This window comes from Buceros rhinoceros, unplaced genomic scaffold, assembly GCF_000710305.1.
Source record: "Buceros rhinoceros silvestris isolate BGI_N320 unplaced genomic scaffold, ASM71030v1 scaffold6077, whole genome shotgun sequence".
Lineage (NCBI taxonomy): Eukaryota > Metazoa > Chordata > Aves > Bucerotiformes > Bucerotidae > Buceros > Buceros rhinoceros.
In genome coordinates, this window is record NW_010422741.1 from 50,890 (window position 1) to 70,095 (window position 19,206).

Consider the following 19,206-nt stretch of genomic DNA (forward strand, 5'->3'; position numbering starts at 1 on the left):
TATTGACAACTAACACTTTGTACCAGTGAGATGATTGTAAAATGCAAATGATCTCAGGGATATTTTTTTTTTTTAATGGTAGCTAACAGTTTTGGTGGTGGTGTTGTCTACCATAAATATTCTGAAATACTATATAGTGGAAAACACAGAATTAAACACATAAAATTTCAGGAGGTGTTTTTTTTATCTCTTGTTACCCCTTTGGCTGCTTAGAATCATGCAGAATAAACTTAGCGTGAAAGAAACCATTCCTGTATCAGGATAGGTAACAGAAACCACTCCTGTATTGTGTCTTTTCAGACGTCATGAGTGAATTTTTAGGCAGACCTGTGTTAGTATGTTTTCTTGCTTTTCGGCCTCTGATTTGGCTGTGATGTTTCAGACTGTTGGTGTTCCTTCTTCCCATACCACAGTCAGATCATTGATATGTCCCCAAATTTACTCTTTTTAAAAATATATATATTTTTTTTCCCCCCTGCACCCCTGACTGTGAAAATCCTGCTATTCACACAATGATATTATTTTGGGCTTTATTAATAGCTTTATGAATTCTTATTTCTACTGCGGAGTACCAAAAGCTGTCTTGTGTAAGAGATTCTTAAGAATCATGTGATCTGACTGTATCACACACCTACGGAGGAAAGAAAGAACAGGTAGTGAAGGAAGAACATCGATGGGAACCAAAGTGAACGTAGAAATGACTTGATTATGAATTACTTATTTTTTAATAAGTAATTTTCAGGTGTTAGCCAGCAACCATTGTAGTTTATAGATCTGCTATCAGATGCACAACAGAAGCATGTGTAAGAGTGTTAAGAGGGATATATGTTGTCACTTCTTACATAAAAACTTTCCTGCAAGTCTTTTCACTTTATTTTTGTGATAAGATGTGACTTGCACCCTATTGTAGCCTCTAGATGTACAGCTTATGAGTCTGGGCCTTTTTGGGGGCTTTTTTGGTTGAAAATACATCCTGAATTTTTGTCATTGAAATTACATGTATTTATTACACATCCTTCATGCTTCTCTTTTAAGCCCCCTGTTGAAAAAGACAGATTAGGCAGTAGTTGGCAGCAGTATGCACTTGAAAAGCCCTTTTCAAGTAAATAACATTCTAGACAGTTTTCACTGAGAGGTTCTGACAGCTTTGTAAGCTGACAGGGTGATGGTTAATTAGTATTTATGATTTTGAAAATGCAGAACTTGTTTATTTGATGGTCTTTATACAACATATGAAGGGGATTTTTTCTAGAATGTGTACAGCACTTTGAGCCAAGGTATATCTTTGAAGTTAGTCAATTTTTCAAGAGGAAGATAGGAGGCTAGTTTTTAATGCTTGCAGGCTTTGTTGTGACTTTGTACCACGCAATGCAACCATCATTTGTAATTTGACACACCTGAATACAGTGGTACGTTTTATTATGGTTTTCTTCATGTGTGCTACACAAATACTGATCAAAGTGAGAAGGTTGGCATTTTGACAGTTTCTTCTAAATCAATAAAATAGCCATTAGTAAGGAAAGAAATGAGGATTCTACTTCTTAGTTTCAATCGAAAGCATAATACTTTAATGGATTGTAATGTGAAAGTTGATGTGAATGCAGCATTTGATTCAAATTGCCTAGGCCTGTTTTTCAAAGACTTGTGTTTTTCTTAGAGCTTTCACTTTTTGCTTTTCTGATGGTTGTTGTTCTGATGATTTTTGTTTTGTTTTGTTTTGTTTTTTTTAATGCACTGCCTGGTTTTTTAAGTTGCATTGTTTAACCCCCTATATTATCTCAGAAGAATTTGAAGAAGAAAATTATTAAAGCAGAGACAGAGTATTGGAGGCTGTTGGGGTTTTTTAGGGGTGTTGTTCATTGAGGAAGGCAAAATATTACGACATAATATATTGTTAGCAAATATCTGTTCTTAATATAGTTAAGAAAGTTGCAAGGTTTAACTCATTGCTGTGTTAATTATGGATTTAAATTATTTGTGCCTCAGAAGAGAAATGGGATGTGTTGGATCATGAAAGTATTTTGAGGTCTTTTATGCCAGAGGTGTGAGGTCCAGCTGCTGGAATAGCACAGAAACTTTGTACTGTTTCCAGAAACTCTTTATGACACGATTGTAGGCATTAAATATCTTTAAAAAATTGAATATAGGAAGTTGAACATAGGAACTTGGTAAGTCAGTTGTACTAGGCAGTGCGTAATGCACAAACGCCACCATACTTCTATTGAAGTTTTTCTTTAAAAATAAATAAATAAATGTCTAGCTGGGGTTGTTATTCATCATTTTATATTTATCCAGGACTAGATCAGAAATTTATCAAGTTGTCTTCTCTTTTACTCTATTTCTTTGCCAAATAGCATGCACACTATCTTTCTGGACACAAACAATAAAAGATCTGAGTGGCTAAGATGGGCCTGAAATGGATCATAGGCATCTACATTCAAAGCTAGGATACTTAAGGTCTTCTGTTCAGCTGCTGTCTCTTTTTAAAGATGGTTTACCTTTGCTTGCTTTTAAGCTCTTTGTGCATCCAGAATTGTTGTTCTGTATGTGCTGAGAATAACCTCAGCTTTCTTGCTGATTAAAACCTCAACTTGCTGAAGAGTACAAAGGATTTTCACTAGCTCAGTTTTAGTTCCTCCTCAAACTTGAAAGACCTAGTTTGGAGTAGTAGAGATTGCAAAGTAAGCGTCGTAGTGAGAACATTTGCATGGGTGTAGGGTGTCTTGGATTTTGACTTCTGATCTCAAGATTGAGAATATTGTGGGTTTGGGGTTTTTTTCCCCATTTTTTTACTATTGTTAGGTAATAATCAAATACAATTTGGAAGCAACTCTAGGGCTATAGGGAAGTCTTCTCATAGGTGTGTGCACTTTGTGTTGCCAGGTAGCTTCTGGTGAAGAATTTAACAATGTGCCCCAATTTCCAGTTTAGCTTATACCTCTGAAGCATTATGTTAAAGGATGCACCAGTCACAGCTCTTACCTACCGTGTTTAAAAATGAAAGGGGAGCCTTGTCCATAAGGGAGTTACTGTAGAAAGAGAATCGCATGAGAAATTTATGGTTCTCAGACGTGGGTAGATTGATCGAAATCTTGGGCTGGAGAAAAGTGCCTGAAGATTTAAGACTCTCAGTATTGTTTCCCCTTCTGTTGCTTCTGATGCTCATTCATCTGGGTTTTATTCTGGGATGTCTAATTCTACTCTGTGCTGTCTGGAGGAGCTAGGGCCTCCAAGCAGTCAAGCTGCTGTCATTTAACACTGTCTTTCCTGTCAGCTGGCTTGTGGCTCTTCCCACTAGTTTTGACTTAATGACTGTGGACTGTGACTCTATTTGCAGCATGCTAGGAGCATGAATTCAGTTAACACCCTTCATCTGATAATGTGGCTCACATTATCACCCAGCTGAATTACTTCTGATTGTATATCCAAACCTGGCACCAGCTGCATCCTGCAGCAGCTGTCTTAGTAAGTCATTAAAATGTATTCTGTTGCTATGGGCAAGTAGTTTATGCTTTTGAGGCTTAGGGTTTTTTCATAGAGTGGCATAACTAAAATTATGTAAAAGGTCTTCATTTAAGGGGAAAAAAATAGCATAGAAAGGGTTTTCAGTTTACTTCTCAGCATCACCTTTTCTTTCATGTTACTTTCATTATTCATGTCCCAGGCTTCAGAGATTCTTTCTCTTTAAAACTGCAATTAGATTGGCACTAGTAGTTATTTAGTGCAATGCTAAGTTAATTAGTACAATCACTCTTTTTAACAGGGGTTCCAGTGTCCCTGAAAATGATCGACTGGCTTCAATAGCAGCTGAGTTGCAGTTCAGATCCCTTAGTCGTCACTCCAGTCCCACTGAAGAGCGAGAAGGTGATTGTCATAGTAACAGATTGTGACCTGGATGTGCAAATGATTTATGTCATTAACATATTTCTCCCTATTCCCGGTTCTTACCCTTCCAAAAAATGTTTTCCATCTTTTCCCATTCGAAAATCTTAGACTTTTAACTTCTAGGCTTATATTGTCAGAGTAAGTTCTTCTGTTTTCAGACATATCCACTATTCTCTTGCCTTTCATATTACTTCTGAATTGTACCCGGAGGAATTTCCTGGTGTCTTACTAAATTACAGTGTTAAAAATGAAATTAGAAACATGATTGCTGAATTACATACTGCATTTAATAGTATATTTCTAAATGCTGTTAATGAGGTACAAACTGGACCCATCGGGACTTTGAAGAGTTTTCAGTCCAGTTCTTTAACTACCACTGCAGTATTCATCTTAGAAATACTTGCTGTTATTTTGAATTCTAGAAGAACAGACATGGTGTGTGACTTGATGTCCTGATCAGGGCTCCTCCTTCAGATTTCCCCAGCCTCTGTATATGTGGTATTTATTACAACAAGTATTTGAAACATGGATTGTTAAGATAGTGAGTTCTGTGAAAATGAAAGTGAAATACAAAATCCCAAGTGAAGTAGCATTGATATTGGGGTCATCCAGCAAAATGAAGTGGATTTCTAAGAATAAGATGCCTTAATGTCTGCTGAGAGGTGGGGGTGATTTTTTTTGTTTGTTAGATTTTTTTTTTTTTTTAAGCAAGTGTTGAAAATTTTGTCTGCCTTATGCTTATTCCCTTTTTATTTGTCTCTAGGAATGGAAACTGGCTTAGGTTGGAAAGAATACAGGTCTTTTTTCTATGGAACCTTAGAAGATTGTTTTCCTACAGATTTCATAGATGTTCAGTTCTGAGTGCCCTGACTTGAAGTGCTTCCCTTAATTGTGGAAGTACTTCTCTCCTGTATAAATTAAATCCTATTTGAGAATAGCTTTCATAATTTCTTTTCTAAAGATAGGGAATTTTTGAATTCAAGAGCATACATTGCTATATGGTTGCCTTATATACTTGTATGGTATATTAGTCCTGATATGTAAGATCTCAGCTTCTGCTTAATATAGTGGCATAACCCTTAATATGAGATAAAGCCACTTTTTATGCTCACAGTATTATTTCTCTAGAACCATCGTATCCAAAAGGAGATTTAAGTGGTTCATCCCGGCGGAGTTGGGAGCTCAGAAATTTAATAAGCCAGACCAAAGGTAGGTGTTCTGGAGTCATTGTAATATAATGTCTATTAAACTAGTCCTCTAATAAAATGTGGCATCTTAATGCTGATTGTGAAGAAGTTTTCACAGCTTTGTACATAGGAAGGGCTGAAAATAAATTCCTGAATGCAGGATACTGCTAACAAAATCACAAGGTGTGCTCCCTGATGTAGAAGTAATTAAACTTCATAAAAGTTACATCTTTCAGTTTCTGAAAGTTACTAGCAGTGTTGTACAAAATGAGTACATTTATTATTACCGGAATTGCAGAAGTTTGCTGTCCCTGTTCAGTGTCCAGTTATGAATTGCATGACAGTAGGGAGCACTAACTCCCTAAGATCTCTATACAGCATGGATTTTCTTATTTTGCATGTCTAGCAGCATGTGGCCCTATTATGGGCCTATTATGGGGGCCTTTCCTTTCTGTCCTGCTGCTTATTTTCATGAAACTTGAAGTAACTTGACTATTCTGAGACTCCTATAACATACAGATATCTATATGTAGTTTGCTTGCATGTATTCTGGTAGGGTGGAACCTCATGAAGCATTAGGCAAATTTCTATCACATTAAAACTAGTCTCATTATGTGGCTTAGAACAGGAAGAACAGCAAAACTTTTTTCTAAAATCTAGAAGGCTTTCTTTTTGTTCAGAACGTAAACACTGAAGGAATTGAGTTTGTTTAAAAAAGAGGAATGAGAGAAAACTTGAAAATTTCTAGGAGTCTGCTGCAGTGTGAACTGGTTTTACTGCCCACCGTGAGTAAGACAAAAAATTTTTGTTTAAAGCTACAGGAAGGCAGATTTAGAGTAGATGAAGTGGTATTAATTATAGGTGGGCAGTGGAATGTGTCATTTGGGAGTATCAGTATCTCCATCTTTTGGAGGCTGCTAGAAACAGGTTAGACTACTGTCTGTCTACAGAGACAGATAGGTAACTTCTGTTCTTTACAAGGAGAGGATAAATTATTGCTGCCCTGAGATTTCTTCTGGCCTCACTCATTAGGATTCTGTTCTGTGGTAAGACTTGAAAGGTGGAGCTATCTCATATATCTAAGTCTTTGAAATAACAGATGCTATGAGTTTTCCAATAAACCTCTTATATTTTTGTAGGGCAAAACCTCACCTGTCCTTCTTTTCTTGCTGCTCTTAATGACCCAGAGTTATTTCCACTATCTATTGGTGGTTAGTTACAGACCAAATGCAAACAAATGTGTTGCATGTCATACATTTAATTTCCTTAAATCAAGTAAGAGATAATTAGAAAAGAACCAGTATTCTCATTTTACTTTAGATTCATATGTGATTCATAAGCAATACTTTCATATGTGATTGCTAGAATGTTTTATTCTTTTCCTACATCTTAAATTAGTCTTACAAAATAGTTGTCTTCTAACTCAAGTCATTTCACCTGATACCAAAAGGTAGCAAAATAGAAACACAGCGACTATTTCTCAGTTAAGGAAATTATTCATCGCTCTTTTTAGACACTACTTCCAAGCAAGCACCGATTGAAGCTGTTCAAAAGTCTGTTCAGTTGTTCGAAGAAAGGAGATACAGAGAGATGAGGAGGAAGAACATCATTGGCCAAGTCTGTGACACACCGAAATCTTACGATAATGTCATGCACGTAGGTTTGAGAAAAGTGACTTTCAAGTGGCAGAGAGGAAACAAAATTGGTACGTTCATTATATCTTCATTTATCAGGCTAAAATACCAAATTTAATATTTTTGAAGGAGATCTAAGACTACCTCATGAAATCCTAGGTCTCCACATAGGTAACATCAGCTTTACTGAAATCAGAATGTTAAAATACAAAATACTGTTGCAGCTAGTATTTCCTTTATGTAGAATTTCAGTGAAGTTTTTTACTGTGTCAAATAACAAAAAAACAAAGGAGGAGAAGGATTTGGTTAGGACAATTACTTAGGTATGATCCTGTGATTCCTGCATGTGTTTAACCATATAAAATGTTTAATTCCAATGCTTTTGGAAGAAGCAGAAACATGAATGAAGATGAGCACGAACTTTGGGATTTGTTTAATTCCCCAGTATTGTTGTCGATTTCCCCAGTATGATCATAGTTTCCTCTTTGGTTTGGGATTTGTGGGGAAAATCCTCATACTTGTGAGTATTTTTTCAGGTCAGACTGTTAATGCTTTTACTTTTAATCACTTCAAATTCAGGACTGTGAATGTAGTAGTAGGTGTTACAGGCTTGCAATTTTAAATGAAAATAAAGATAAATAACCTTGTCAAGCTCAGTTTTCATTGATGTTTTCTTATTGCAGTTGATGTACATGTTGACTCTTGATTGTAGTGTAATTAGTTTTTCTTACTTTTATTTTAATTCTGCAGGAGAAGGCCAGTATGGGAAGGTCTATACCTGTATCAGTGTTGACACTGGAGAGCTGATGGCTATGAAGGAAGTGAGTACATACATACAAGATTCGCTGCTGCCCTTGCTTTTTTCCAAACGGAACATGCATGACTTAGCAGGCATTAAGGATTTCTGAACTGGAAAAGGATGGGAAGACAAATTGTTTCTTCATGTTGCCACATCTGCTGTTACCTCTTGTTCCTCCTTAAATCTCTTAAACTTTTTCTTTTCAGTTTACAACTTTCAATTTAAACGTATGTAAAATGGATAGGGTTTTTTTACTCATCTCATAGGGGTGTTGTGAACTTAATGAATGCTTTCTTAATATGTTCATCCTGCTGTTAAAAGATCTTAAATTATTTTGGAAAGAGTTTTCTCATTTGTGAAGACAGTACACATTTTTATTTTATTTTATTTTGCTGTACTTAATCTCAAATTTTATACCTTTTTTCTTTGTTGCTTAGAGAAAACGATAGGAAGCATTACATCAGATGTTCTTCAGCTTTTCCTGTAGTTTAAGTGAGTCAGGCTGAGTCACAAAACTGTTGACTAACTTGGTGGGTACAGAAAATTTAATTTTCAGGATAGAATTAAAGCTGTAGGCATAGAGATCCATTTTCCCTATAGCATCTTGTTTTTTAAAATGTTTCTTTTGTTTAGTTTTATTGCATTTCTACATCTCCAGACATCTGCACGTATCGACTGTTCACAACAGTTACCAGGTCAGCCATTTGATGCTGTAATGGTTACATTTTATGAACTAGTTCTTCCACACACCCAATGTGTTTGTGATCTCAAAGGTGTGTAAAAGCAAGACTAGGCTTGTGCTTAACTTCTTGTACTGTATTCATTCACTGACTAATACCAACACTTGACATTTTGTTTGTTGTTGGGTTTGTTTGGGGTTTTTTTCTTCTGATAACTTTCTTTTACTCCATTAGTAGCAGTCTCTGTTTCTGGAATTCAGAGGTTTTTTCCTAGAGGCAGGTGCTTTTTACAGATTAGCATGTATGTGCTCTTTAGTAGTTCAGATAATTTAAACGGACCTTGTTTGACATACACTTCACTAGTAGGCTAAATATACAGTATGCTGCCTTTTCTTGTAATATTTTTAACTTCCAGAATTATTTCACAGAGAAAATTCCCTGCTTCTCTACTCTGGGCTTAAATGCAAACTTTGCAACTCCAAATAAAAGGTTTTTCCGTAGTCGTACCTTGCAAAAAGATTTATTTATTTATTTTTAAACTGGTTTAAACCATTGCATTCCTCGGACCCTCTGAGATTTCTTCAGACTTTACTGTCTTAACTGCTTGTGGTGTTAAAATCTCCACAAATTATAGTGAACAAGCTTTACTACAAATACGCAGTATTGCAACTTTGAAGTGTTAGGAAATATGTAAAATACTTGAATGTAATTTGTCACCTTTTTGCAATCTCCATGAATGTAATTTTACCACTGTTTGAGTACAGACTGTGTCCTGGAATTGTTATACAGAATAGTCATAACATCCTAGCAACCAAAGATAAAATAAGTGCATTTATTTCTCTACGTTATCCTGTACTCAACTAATGAAATTTCTGCTTTCTACCAGTATGGTTATATAGCATTTTCCATAATTTGCTACACATTTTGCTTATCTTTGTGTGAACAGAAACTTGGTAATTTTTTCCTTCATGAAAAATCCATCACGGCCTATTGTAGGAGAACTAATGAAAACCTTTTTCTGTCATCAAAACCTTTTATGATTGCATTTGTTCCATGCCACTCCTTTTCCTTACAGCTGCCTCATTCTCAATGAAGAAAACCCCTCAGAGAAATCCCTTAGAATCTCTGAGTCTTTCTTGAGTGGTATCTCTCACTGATGTTACTTTCAGATTCCCTTGTACTGTGTCTGTCTACCACATTTAAGCTAGAAGGCAAGATCAGAAGAGACACCTATGTGCGCATGTGTATATTTATACATTTAATAATAGCATTTTGGTCTTACAAAGTTTATAAATCATCACATTTGTATGTAATTTTCAAAAAAAAGTTTGGTGTTCTTTTTTGTTTAAGTTTGGGAACGGAGGAGTGGTGTTTCGGGGCTTTTTGTGTGGCAATGCTGTTTAGCAAAAAAATAATTTTTTTTAGCTGTTTTGTTGGTTTTGATTTGGGTTTTCGTGGTGGGTTGGTTTGTTGTTGTTCTTTAGTATTTCAGTGGCAAAACAATGAAAAATCTTTCTTGCAGATAAGATTTCAACCTAATGATCACAAAACCATCAAAGAAACAGCTGATGAACTGAAGATTTTTGAAGGCATCAAACACCCTAATCTTGTTCGTTATTTTGGCGTGGAGCTCCATAGGGTAAGAAAACATGCATTATTCGGGCTTTTTTTATAGGGCAGAGAGAAAATTTTAAGGTTTGGATCATGGAGGTTTTACCTGAGAACATTCTAGTTTAGCTTAATTGTTTGGATATCTCTGTGAACTGCAGCGAGTCTTTTTTCCTCTGAATGTTATGGTCTCGGAAACATAGTTTGGAGAAATTCTTTGGAACTGGTACATAAGCAGAGGAGGTTGGCAATAAGTGAACAGAGTGAGTAATGCTGGAGCTGTTCTATGCTGCTATTCTGTTTAACTGCTCTAAAACCAAGCTGTATCGTATACTGTGTGGTAACTTCAGTGTGTAGATAAATTGTAGAGAGCCTGAAACCCTTCACTGTTAGCAGCAAAGATTGTACCAATGTCTTATTGATTCCTGGAAAAATTTTGTGCTGGCATTTAGATCTTGACAATACCTTAAGGAAGCAGATCTTTTGGAATTCAGCATCTCTTCAGAAGGAAAAACAAATTATCTTCCTTGAGCAGCAGAACTAATGAAGCCTAGTTTTCTTAGGGAGTTGGATTCCAGAGTTGCGTGCTGTGATATCCAACTTCTTACTATTCTCTGCTTCCCACAAGTCCTTCCCACGTCCTAATCCATGAGTCTCAGTTCCTTCTTGAATCTGTACCCAGTGAGGTGGGCAGGAAACAGAACACCCCTGGAGAGCAGTGTGTGGTTTTGATTGGTTTGCTCAATATGGATGGGTTAGTTTGCTGACCTATTGCTGATTTGGAAGCTTTTGTTTTCTGTCTGCATTTCCTGGGGACATAACTTTGGGTGTCTCTGCCAACGGGTCATTGGTTTCTCAGCTAATTCTAAGAGCTTAGTGTCTTTAATATCTTTTTGTGTTAGTTAAGTCCGGCAGAAATTAGCTGGACTTGGAGACAATGAAAGGGAACACAACCCTAAGTTTTTCTTAAAGAGAGTTAGAGTTGGCATGCTTGTTCAAGCCACTGATGACAATAGAAAACTTGCCCTCCCAAAGAAGTCAACACATGGCATTACAAGAATGGTAGAGTGGGACGAAAGAAAGAAATACCACAAGCCCCAAACACCATTTTACCTGTTTTTAAAATATGCAAATTTCCGTGTAATATAAGACCAAGATTTCCAGGGTGCTTTTTGGTTGATGCCAAAGTAACAATTTTATACCACCAAATAGAATCAGTTACATACAAGTGATGCAGATAGACATGTAGCAGGGATTTTCCACAGCTGTGCAATAGAATATATTAGGTTGAAGCATGCCCAAGAGAGTTCTGAAGAGATGATTTATTAGATATTCCATGGTGAGAGGTCCTTCCATTAAAACATCACATGGTACTTCCATTACTCTTTTCACAAACAATGAAGGATGGAAGGAAAACTTGATCCTAATTCTGTGTTAAAAAAACCAATAACTAAAAAATAAAAAGTAAAAACAATGAAATTTGGTTTGGTTCCCACAACAGGAAGAGATGTACATCTTCATGGAGTACTGTGATGAGGGCACTCTGGAGGAGGTATCAAAACTGGGCCTTCAGGAGCATGTCATTAGGCTCTACACAAAGCAAATCACGATTGCTATCAATGTACTACATGAGCATGGTATTGTTCATCGAGACATTAAAGGTAATGTTAACCATAAAAGGTAATGTTCTTGTTTCAGTGCTGTAGGCAAGGGTGGGGGGAAGTGATGGGGGACATATTTTCAGATAATAGCGCACATGATCTGTATACAGCCATTAAGTATATGAAGCCTTCACTCATTTTTCAATTTTCAATTTACAATTTATTGGCTAGTTACACACTACTTTTTAAGTGCAGAACATAAAAAATTATCTCAGTTGACATTGCAAACTCAAAAATTCTGCCCATGATTCATACAGTTTCTGTAGAGTTTGTTAAGATTGGGGGATTCATCCGAACTCAAATTTTGGTCCTTTTGGTCCTTTTATTTCTAGTACTAATATACTGAGTTATCTAATGCTTTTTTCTTCTCATCCATGCAAGAAACAGTGTTTTGGTTTTTGGTTTTTTTCTTTTTTTTGTCTGGAGCTGTCAACTAGTGTAGCGTTAGAGTTGTTTATCAGAGTTTTTCCTTGTGGTTCCTGTTTTTCAGAAGAGTTTTAGGATTTCGGATGAATGGTTGTTTAAACGTGGTAATAAAAGCTTTGTAAAAAAAGGTAAAGGAATATGGTAAAACTACTTACCTGGGGTGGGGGTGGGGGGGGGGTTAGTTTGCCATACATTTATCTACTCATGCCTGGCTCAGCTTTTGCTTACGAAGTTAGCAGACTGGAACTACAGTAACTGAAGGGGGGTTGGTTTTGCATTTGCTTAAGGCACCCGGTGTCAGTCCGCATTTCACATTCATTTTTCTTTTCCTGCACCTTCCAAGAACATCCTCCATGTCTGTCTATCTTGTTTTTGTTAGTCTGGCATATTTTACTCACCTATGGCAGAAATTTAAAGAAGGTAGGGGAAATGATGCCACCAAATATGCCCTGTGAATGCTCATTTTATGACAAGGCGGTGCAACCCAACGATGCTGGGTTTCTATGTCCCTCTTGCTCACAGGGTTTTGAATGACCGCAGCAGTGTAGGAGGTTCCCAGTTGCTCTTGGTCCTTTGGCCTCGTGCTTCTCATTTGGGAAAAGAACTATCTACGATCCAGAGGCCTTCCACCCAGGTAGGCCACTCTTGAGTCAGTTTTGGCTTTTTTCCTTAGAAAACTTTCCCTCACTCCCATTCCCCAGCAATCTTGCCTTTTCTGGTTCTCCTTCCTGACCAAAGTTTTCTCTCCAGTTGTGGATTTCCCTCCGTGCTTTTCACAGTGCCCTCCTTGCCCTTTACTTGATCATTCCATATCCGGGTTCTGCTTAGCTGAATTATGCTCTCCTGGAAGCTCGTGGTCAAAATCCAAGGCTGGCTGACAGGGACTTCTTCCGTGCTGCTCTATGCCATTACTGATTTTTGGATATCTATCTGGATATCTGTGGATCTATTTGGAAATTCAAATAGATCTTCCCCTCATCAGGGAAATGCAGTGAAGTGAGACGAGCTGTTGAACAGAACTGCAATGCTGTGTTTTCTGAGGGCATTTCTGTTGCCACAGGTTCCTCATACCAAATGTTGGGGTGTTCCTTGAGAGTAACAGCAGGTATAAACAGAGGGTCACTGCAGACACATCTATGTATAGACCTTCCCAAAACTTAATGACAGAATATGAAGACAGACCACAGAGAGTTTCTGTAAAGGTTACAGTGGAAGTCTCCTGCTCTCTGACTCCTTTTATGATAAAGTTGCTTCCCCAAGTTTTCAGGCTGACAGCAGTGAAGAAAACTCTGGTTTCACTTTTTGCTCTTGTATAGTCAGGTTCTCTTATTCTTCTGCTAGGGAAGAATGGTAATGTGTCACTGAGACTGTTAAAGCTGCTTTCCTATGAAAATCTGCGTGTCAGATCACGCTCCCATGGCCAGTTTGCTAAACGTCACTGTGGATCTGTTACTTTCAGCAGCAGATAACCAGCAAATACCCAGTTCTTAGAATAATTGTTTGTACATGTCCTGCAGTGGGTGTTTGCAAGTACCTTGTGCTCAAAAATTTTTTTGGTTAGTAGATTCCACTGGTGTCGCCCTTGTCCTTCAGATGCTATGGCATCCAGTTCTGTGAGTGTAAAAGGTAAAGCAATACACAGCTGCCTTGAATCCTTTTTCAACCTGTGGTTTTCAGATGCAAGCTGAGGGTAGTGTAGCCTGGTGGTTGCAGTGGTTTCGGTTAGTCTGCATCAATTAGTAAAGTAGTTGGTCTAGTATATATAGCAGGTGATTAAGTCTTTTGGGGGAGGGTTTTGGGTTTTTTAATCTTTGTTATTGGATTTTAACCCCTGTGGCAAAGCCCAGACTCCTCACTTTTTGCAAGAAACTGCTCTGCTCAGTGATTGAGAATGATGGAATATTTAATGTTGAGCGGATCTCTGGACACCTAGTTGAACCCCCTGTTCAAAACAGGGCCACTCTCAGTATCAGATTGAATGTCACAGGACTTTATTCAGTTGAGTTAGGAGTGAGACTGCCTTTTCTCTGTCCCCCTTCCCAGTGACTGAGCTATGCCTTTTGTGAAAAATCTTTTTCCTGATACCTTCCTGGAATTTACAGAGGTTGCTGTTTGTGTCCGTTGCCCCAGATTCTCTCACAGTTTGCCTTTGAGGAAAACGTTTGCTTCCATCTTGATATCTTCCTATTACACAGCTGAAAAGAGTAAGATATTTCCTGCACACACTCACACCTCCAGTCTAACCTTCTTCCAGTTAAACCCATCCCTCAGCCTTTCCTTGTACATTGTGTACACCAGCCTTTTGACCATGCTGATGCCCTTCTGCTGAGGTTGCTCCAGTATGTCAATGTCTGTCTTGGACTGAGGAGCCCCAAAACAAGACACAGCACTGCCAAGTGTGGTCTCGCAAGTGCTGAATTGACAAGAATTAATCACTGAGGATGCGCTTGGTGCTTTCTCTCTGTGGAGAAGGGAATGTTCCTTAAGAGTGCTCAGATAGCACTTTGAGAATGAATACTGAAAATGAAGTGATTGTATCTGAAGCTTTAGTAAATCAGAAACCTGTGAATAAGATGCTCAAGGCCAGGAAGTCTTCATCAAAGTGTTAACTCTTGCTAAGTTGGTTGTGAGATCTCTCCAAATTTCTGCTATTCCTGCCTTGTCTTCATGATGAGCACAGCGGAAGGAAGGCCATTCAGTGGGAGACTATAGGCATGTGTTGCACTTTCTGAAGTAAAAGAGGATGCATTTTTGCCATCAAGGGGTAGCATTTGGCCTGCTTTTTTTCTGGAATGAATTTGGCTGCTGCACTGCTCAACTACTGGAAGAGAAATCTCTGAGCTGCTCCTGTTTGTGGAATTATGCCAGTCTTTAGTACTGCTGCTTGGACTTGCAGTATTTACACCAGCACCTTTGGAGTATCATGCTGGTGCAGTTTTCATTGCAGTTAATAGAGGACTGACTTGGCACAGGACTTCATTTCAAGTGCTTTGGGTCATAGCTGTTTTTTTCTCTAGCAAGGCTATAGCTCTTTCCATCTGCTCTTTGTTCACAGTCTGCCCAGAAGATCTTGTTGATACAAATGGCAGAACTGGGCTGCCTCTTGCCTTTGCCAAGAACATCCAGTGAAGATGCTTTTGATATAGTGCATGCGAAGGAGAAGAGAAGGAACAGATGGGTGTGTTGTTCCTTTTTGCTGTTTCAGCCGTGGTCTCCAGTTTTATTTTGCTTATTAACAATGCAGATATGGGGGAATTTTTTTACATTCCCAGTAGCATTAACTGTCAAAGGTAAAAAGCACCTAGCACCATCAAAATACTGCCCTTGTGTCTCCTGTTCTCTTACGCAGGTCCTGCTGGATTCTGTGCAGGCTTCATCTAACAAGGAAATCTTTTTTAAAGGTTCCTTCTAGAGTTTGGTCCTGGTCTCTGAAGCAGAGACCAAGCGGTTTACAAAACAGAGGCTCCAGCAGACAATACACCAGTGGAAGCCTTATTCAACTGATAGAAAATATCAGCAACACAAGTCTTCCAAGTGCTGTCTCTTTCTTCATGGTGGAACTTTGGTTTGTTGCTTTGTGCTGTTCGGCAGTTCCAGGTGCTTTCAGGACAGGAGCTCACAGGAGTTTTTACCGTGACATTCTAAATTGTCAGTACTTCTTTTTTAAAGGGACAAACTTCAGTTTGAAAGGCCTTGTAAGTAGGTTCTGAACTGTATGACACCAAACTATTGCAATAGCTTTAGATTCAGTCGGAAGAGATGGTTGCACTTCAGCTCTGCCAGTTTTCACCCACTGTAGTAGTCAGAAACCACCTTGTAGCCTTCTGTGAAATTTGCATGTTGCTTTCTTGAGGAGCAGGAACATGGGTTTCCAAAACACCCTTGTAAAAGTGTTTGCTAGCAACGGCAATTTTTCCTGAACTCCTTGTGTGGGCTGGGTGTAGCTACTTTCTATATGACAACTAATCGCTTGACAGCTATTAGAAGAGCTGTGGGCAGTACTTCCCAGGAAAAAGTTGCTGATAGAGTAACTGTCGCTCTTCTAGTGCATTGTCTGTATTTAATGTCCCACTGAGCTGCCTTCTTGCACTGCTTTGGTATGTTTCTGGATGCTCTTTTCATTCAAGGCACTGAGGGATGGTCTACCCAGCTCTGTTATGTGTGGCCGTGATTGCAGGGTAATGCTGGACATTCACGTCCGTGCGATGGCTCATTGCAGAACCCAGCTAAAGGATTCTGACCTTGAGTTATGTGCAGGTGCCTGAATGAAAACTTACGGGCACTGTGCAGAAGAACTGTATTCACTGAAAGTTAGTTCTTCTTTCAGAACTTGTAAAAGGCTTACAGTGATTAAAGGTTGGAATTTATTTCTGTTAATGATTTCTCTCCCTGTTTTATAGTGCAGTTCTGTGCAACACTTCTTGGACTAAGCAAATCTTGCTTTAGTTGCCAGTCATTCTCCTACTAATTAGAGAAGTCCTTTGAGAAATGGGCAGGGTTTTGGCATCATTGACCTGCACTGCCTTTTTTTGACTTGAGCTTTTCGAGAATTCTTCTATTTTCCATGAATATCTAGGGGATGCCCAGCCAAGCTGATTGGAAAAAATTATTAACTAAGAGAACATAACACAAAGGAGGAGCATCCAAGAATTCCTGCACTGACCTATGTTCAAGGTGGAACAAAAGTGAGAAATTTTTGAAGGTTGTATTCAGATGAGCCACTTTTGAAAGAATCTTCTGTGTGACATGTGAAAAGGCTACGTGTAACAAAGCCCCCAAGATCTGCCTACTCCTAGAGTAGTCAGGCAGTTTAGTTCTGTGCAAACTATTCATCTTTCATCAAGAGAGATCACAGCTGAAGCTTGTATTTCTGCCAGGTGACTCTTGCAGCCTACTTCGCAATACTTGCAGAATCCAGGATTTGGCCTGATGTGTATAGTGAGCTCCTTCTGCTCTACCTGTTTTCTGTGGGCTGTCAACATGTGTTTTGGCAGGATGTTGAATGAAAGAAAACCACTGGTTACCAAAACCACTTGGCTCACTTTGCAGTGTTGTGTAGAGCAAGTGACTTGAAGCCAACTGCAGATTCCTCTTGGAGATTGTTAGCTATTTCTCCTGTAAGCTGGCAGTGTTGCCAGTATTATAACAGTAGCCCTCTCCAGAAATTCTTCTGGGAGTAGAGCAGAATAGGATTGAGCATTTGGTCATACATGTAATAAAAAGTGATAAGCTCCATTTTGCAAGTGAGCTGTGATGACAGAGCTATATGATGTCATCTGTCTTGACACAGCAGAACTGAAAAGATGACTAGTGGGAGATATGCAGCCATAGCCTCTGTCAGGAAGCTCCTTAAGGATGTGTGTGTTCTTGCAGTGCAACTCTCACAAGGATAAGCATTGGAATTCATAAATTGCTGGAGGAGTAATGTCTCATCATGAGCACGTATGGAAAGCTGATGAGTTTGCCTGCCATACTGCTCTGTGTTTTGAACACTTGTTGTCAACTTCCGGTAGACTTACTTATGTTAACACAAATCCACTAGCTCTCATTGGCTAATGGTAACGTACCCCTTGGGGCACATCTCTAATGCTGTCATATCCCGTGCTTAATCCACAGGTAAAGACCTGCAAATGCAAATTCAACCGTTACCTACCATGTAGCTAGGAGCATATTGAGCAAGCCCGCATTCAGCACTAGTTTAACAAGTGTTTCTGTTTTTCGTTGTGTTTCCTAGGAGCCAACATATTTCTTACCTCATCTGGACTGATCAAACTAGGAGACTTTGGCTGCTCGGTGAAATTGAAGAACAACACCCAGACAATGCCTGGAGAAGTGAACAGTACTTTGGGGACTGCAGGTAAGGAGGCAAGTGCTAGTCACATACTTGTTACTAAAAAACAAGATACCTTGCCAAAAGTCTCAGCTAGAGTAAAATAATGTGTTTCACGGAAGCTTGATTTTACCTTGACTAGTTAGACATGCTGTACATCCATTTGCTGTCACTTCAAATGAAAGACAGTATGCTGCGAACACGAAGCCAGCAAATGACAAAACTTAGCAAGAAGACCTCAGTGGTAATTCATTACAGATGTAGTAAAAAGCATTTGGTTTGCCCAGTTAATCACTTAATGTATACTGTTCCTTCTGCTGTGTGAACTGATGACGTTGTATGTGTTGTTTCAAAGCGTACATGGCTCCAGAAGTAATCACTAGAGCTAAAGGAGAAGGGCATGGACGCGCAGCAGACATCTGGAGCCTGGGCTGTGTTGTTATAGAGATGGTCACTGGCAAGGTAGGGATGTTTCATGTACTAAGTACAAACTGTTCTTAGTTTCTGTGCAAATTCTGGTCCCACTCCTAGCAATTTGTCACACTTAAGTCTGCAAGTATTGGGGTGCTTTTTAGTTTCTGGGGGTACTGAAATATATGCTGTATTGGATAGCAAGTTACTCACTAAACCTTGCACTTTTAGCAATGCTGTTATCTGTTGCAGAGGCCTTGGCACGAATACGAGCACAACTTCCAGATCATGTATAAAGTGGGGATGGGTCATAAGCCTCCTATTCCTGACAAAGTGAGCCCAGAAGGGAAAGACTTCCTTTGCCACTGTCTGGAAAGTGACCCAAAGATGAGGTGGACGGCCAGCCAGCTCCTTGATCACCCTTTTGTCAAGGTTCGTCTCACAGCTTTGACCACAAAGTGTAGATGGAAACAGCTTTGAGTTGGCTTCATTGTTTGCAGCTATGCTGCAGGGCTTTGTGTCGCAGTGGGAGGCTGGTATCAACTTGAGGCTCTCCAGAAAACAAGGCTGGAAAGCACATGTGATGTTGCTAGCAAACATTTGAATAAAAGAACCTGGTGTGCACCATGCAATAAACTTTCACTGCTGTTTTGAGATGCATTATCTTTACGTTAAAAAGACTTGTCAAGCTTCAACTCAGTGGTAGTTAATTGGATCTGAAGGGCTCTGTGCTTAAAGTTTTAGTGAGAGCGTCATATGCACAAACTTTTGAAGTATGGAGATGAGTCCCCTCCATAAGAAGTGAAACAAGCACATGTTTGAGAACTCTTGCTGTACTTAAGTGCAAGGGTCTGCTTTTCTTTTAAGTTCATACTTAAGGTTAAGTTCATATGGAATGTTTGTCTGGCAGTGGCTGTAACAATCTGCAGTTCTTGCATGAACTGTGATTTGATTCTTTGCTTCAGAATAGGCAAAATATTCAGAGCTACAAATTCTGTCCCATTTTCCAGCATAAAGTTGTTCAGTTTGGTATTCTGGTTCAATATAGTGTGTTTGGGATCATCATTCCCATCCCGCTCTTCCGT

At 38.8% G+C, this 19,206-nt stretch overlaps 1 protein-coding gene across 1 annotated transcript in view; it reads left to right on the top strand.

The window, feature by feature from the left end:
- MAP3K4 (mitogen-activated protein kinase kinase kinase 4) overlaps window positions 1–19,206 on the top strand; it is a gene marked incomplete at its 5' end in the record, with an annotated part of 55,311 nt that overhangs the window by 35,244 nt on the left and 861 nt on the right. The window contains 9 exons of the mRNA XM_010140160.1: window positions 3,764–3,864; window positions 5,014–5,094; window positions 6,586–6,777; window positions 7,457–7,527; window positions 9,708–9,824; window positions 11,295–11,454; window positions 17,615–17,737; window positions 18,066–18,172; window positions 18,374–18,553. Of these exons, the coding sequence (XP_010138462.1) occupies window positions 3,764–3,864; window positions 5,014–5,094; window positions 6,586–6,777; window positions 7,457–7,527; window positions 9,708–9,824; window positions 11,295–11,454; window positions 17,615–17,737; window positions 18,066–18,172; window positions 18,374–18,553 (1,132 nt within the window). The remainder of the gene's footprint in view (window positions 1–3,763; window positions 3,865–5,013; window positions 5,095–6,585; window positions 6,778–7,456; window positions 7,528–9,707; window positions 9,825–11,294; window positions 11,455–17,614; window positions 17,738–18,065; window positions 18,173–18,373; window positions 18,554–19,206) is intronic.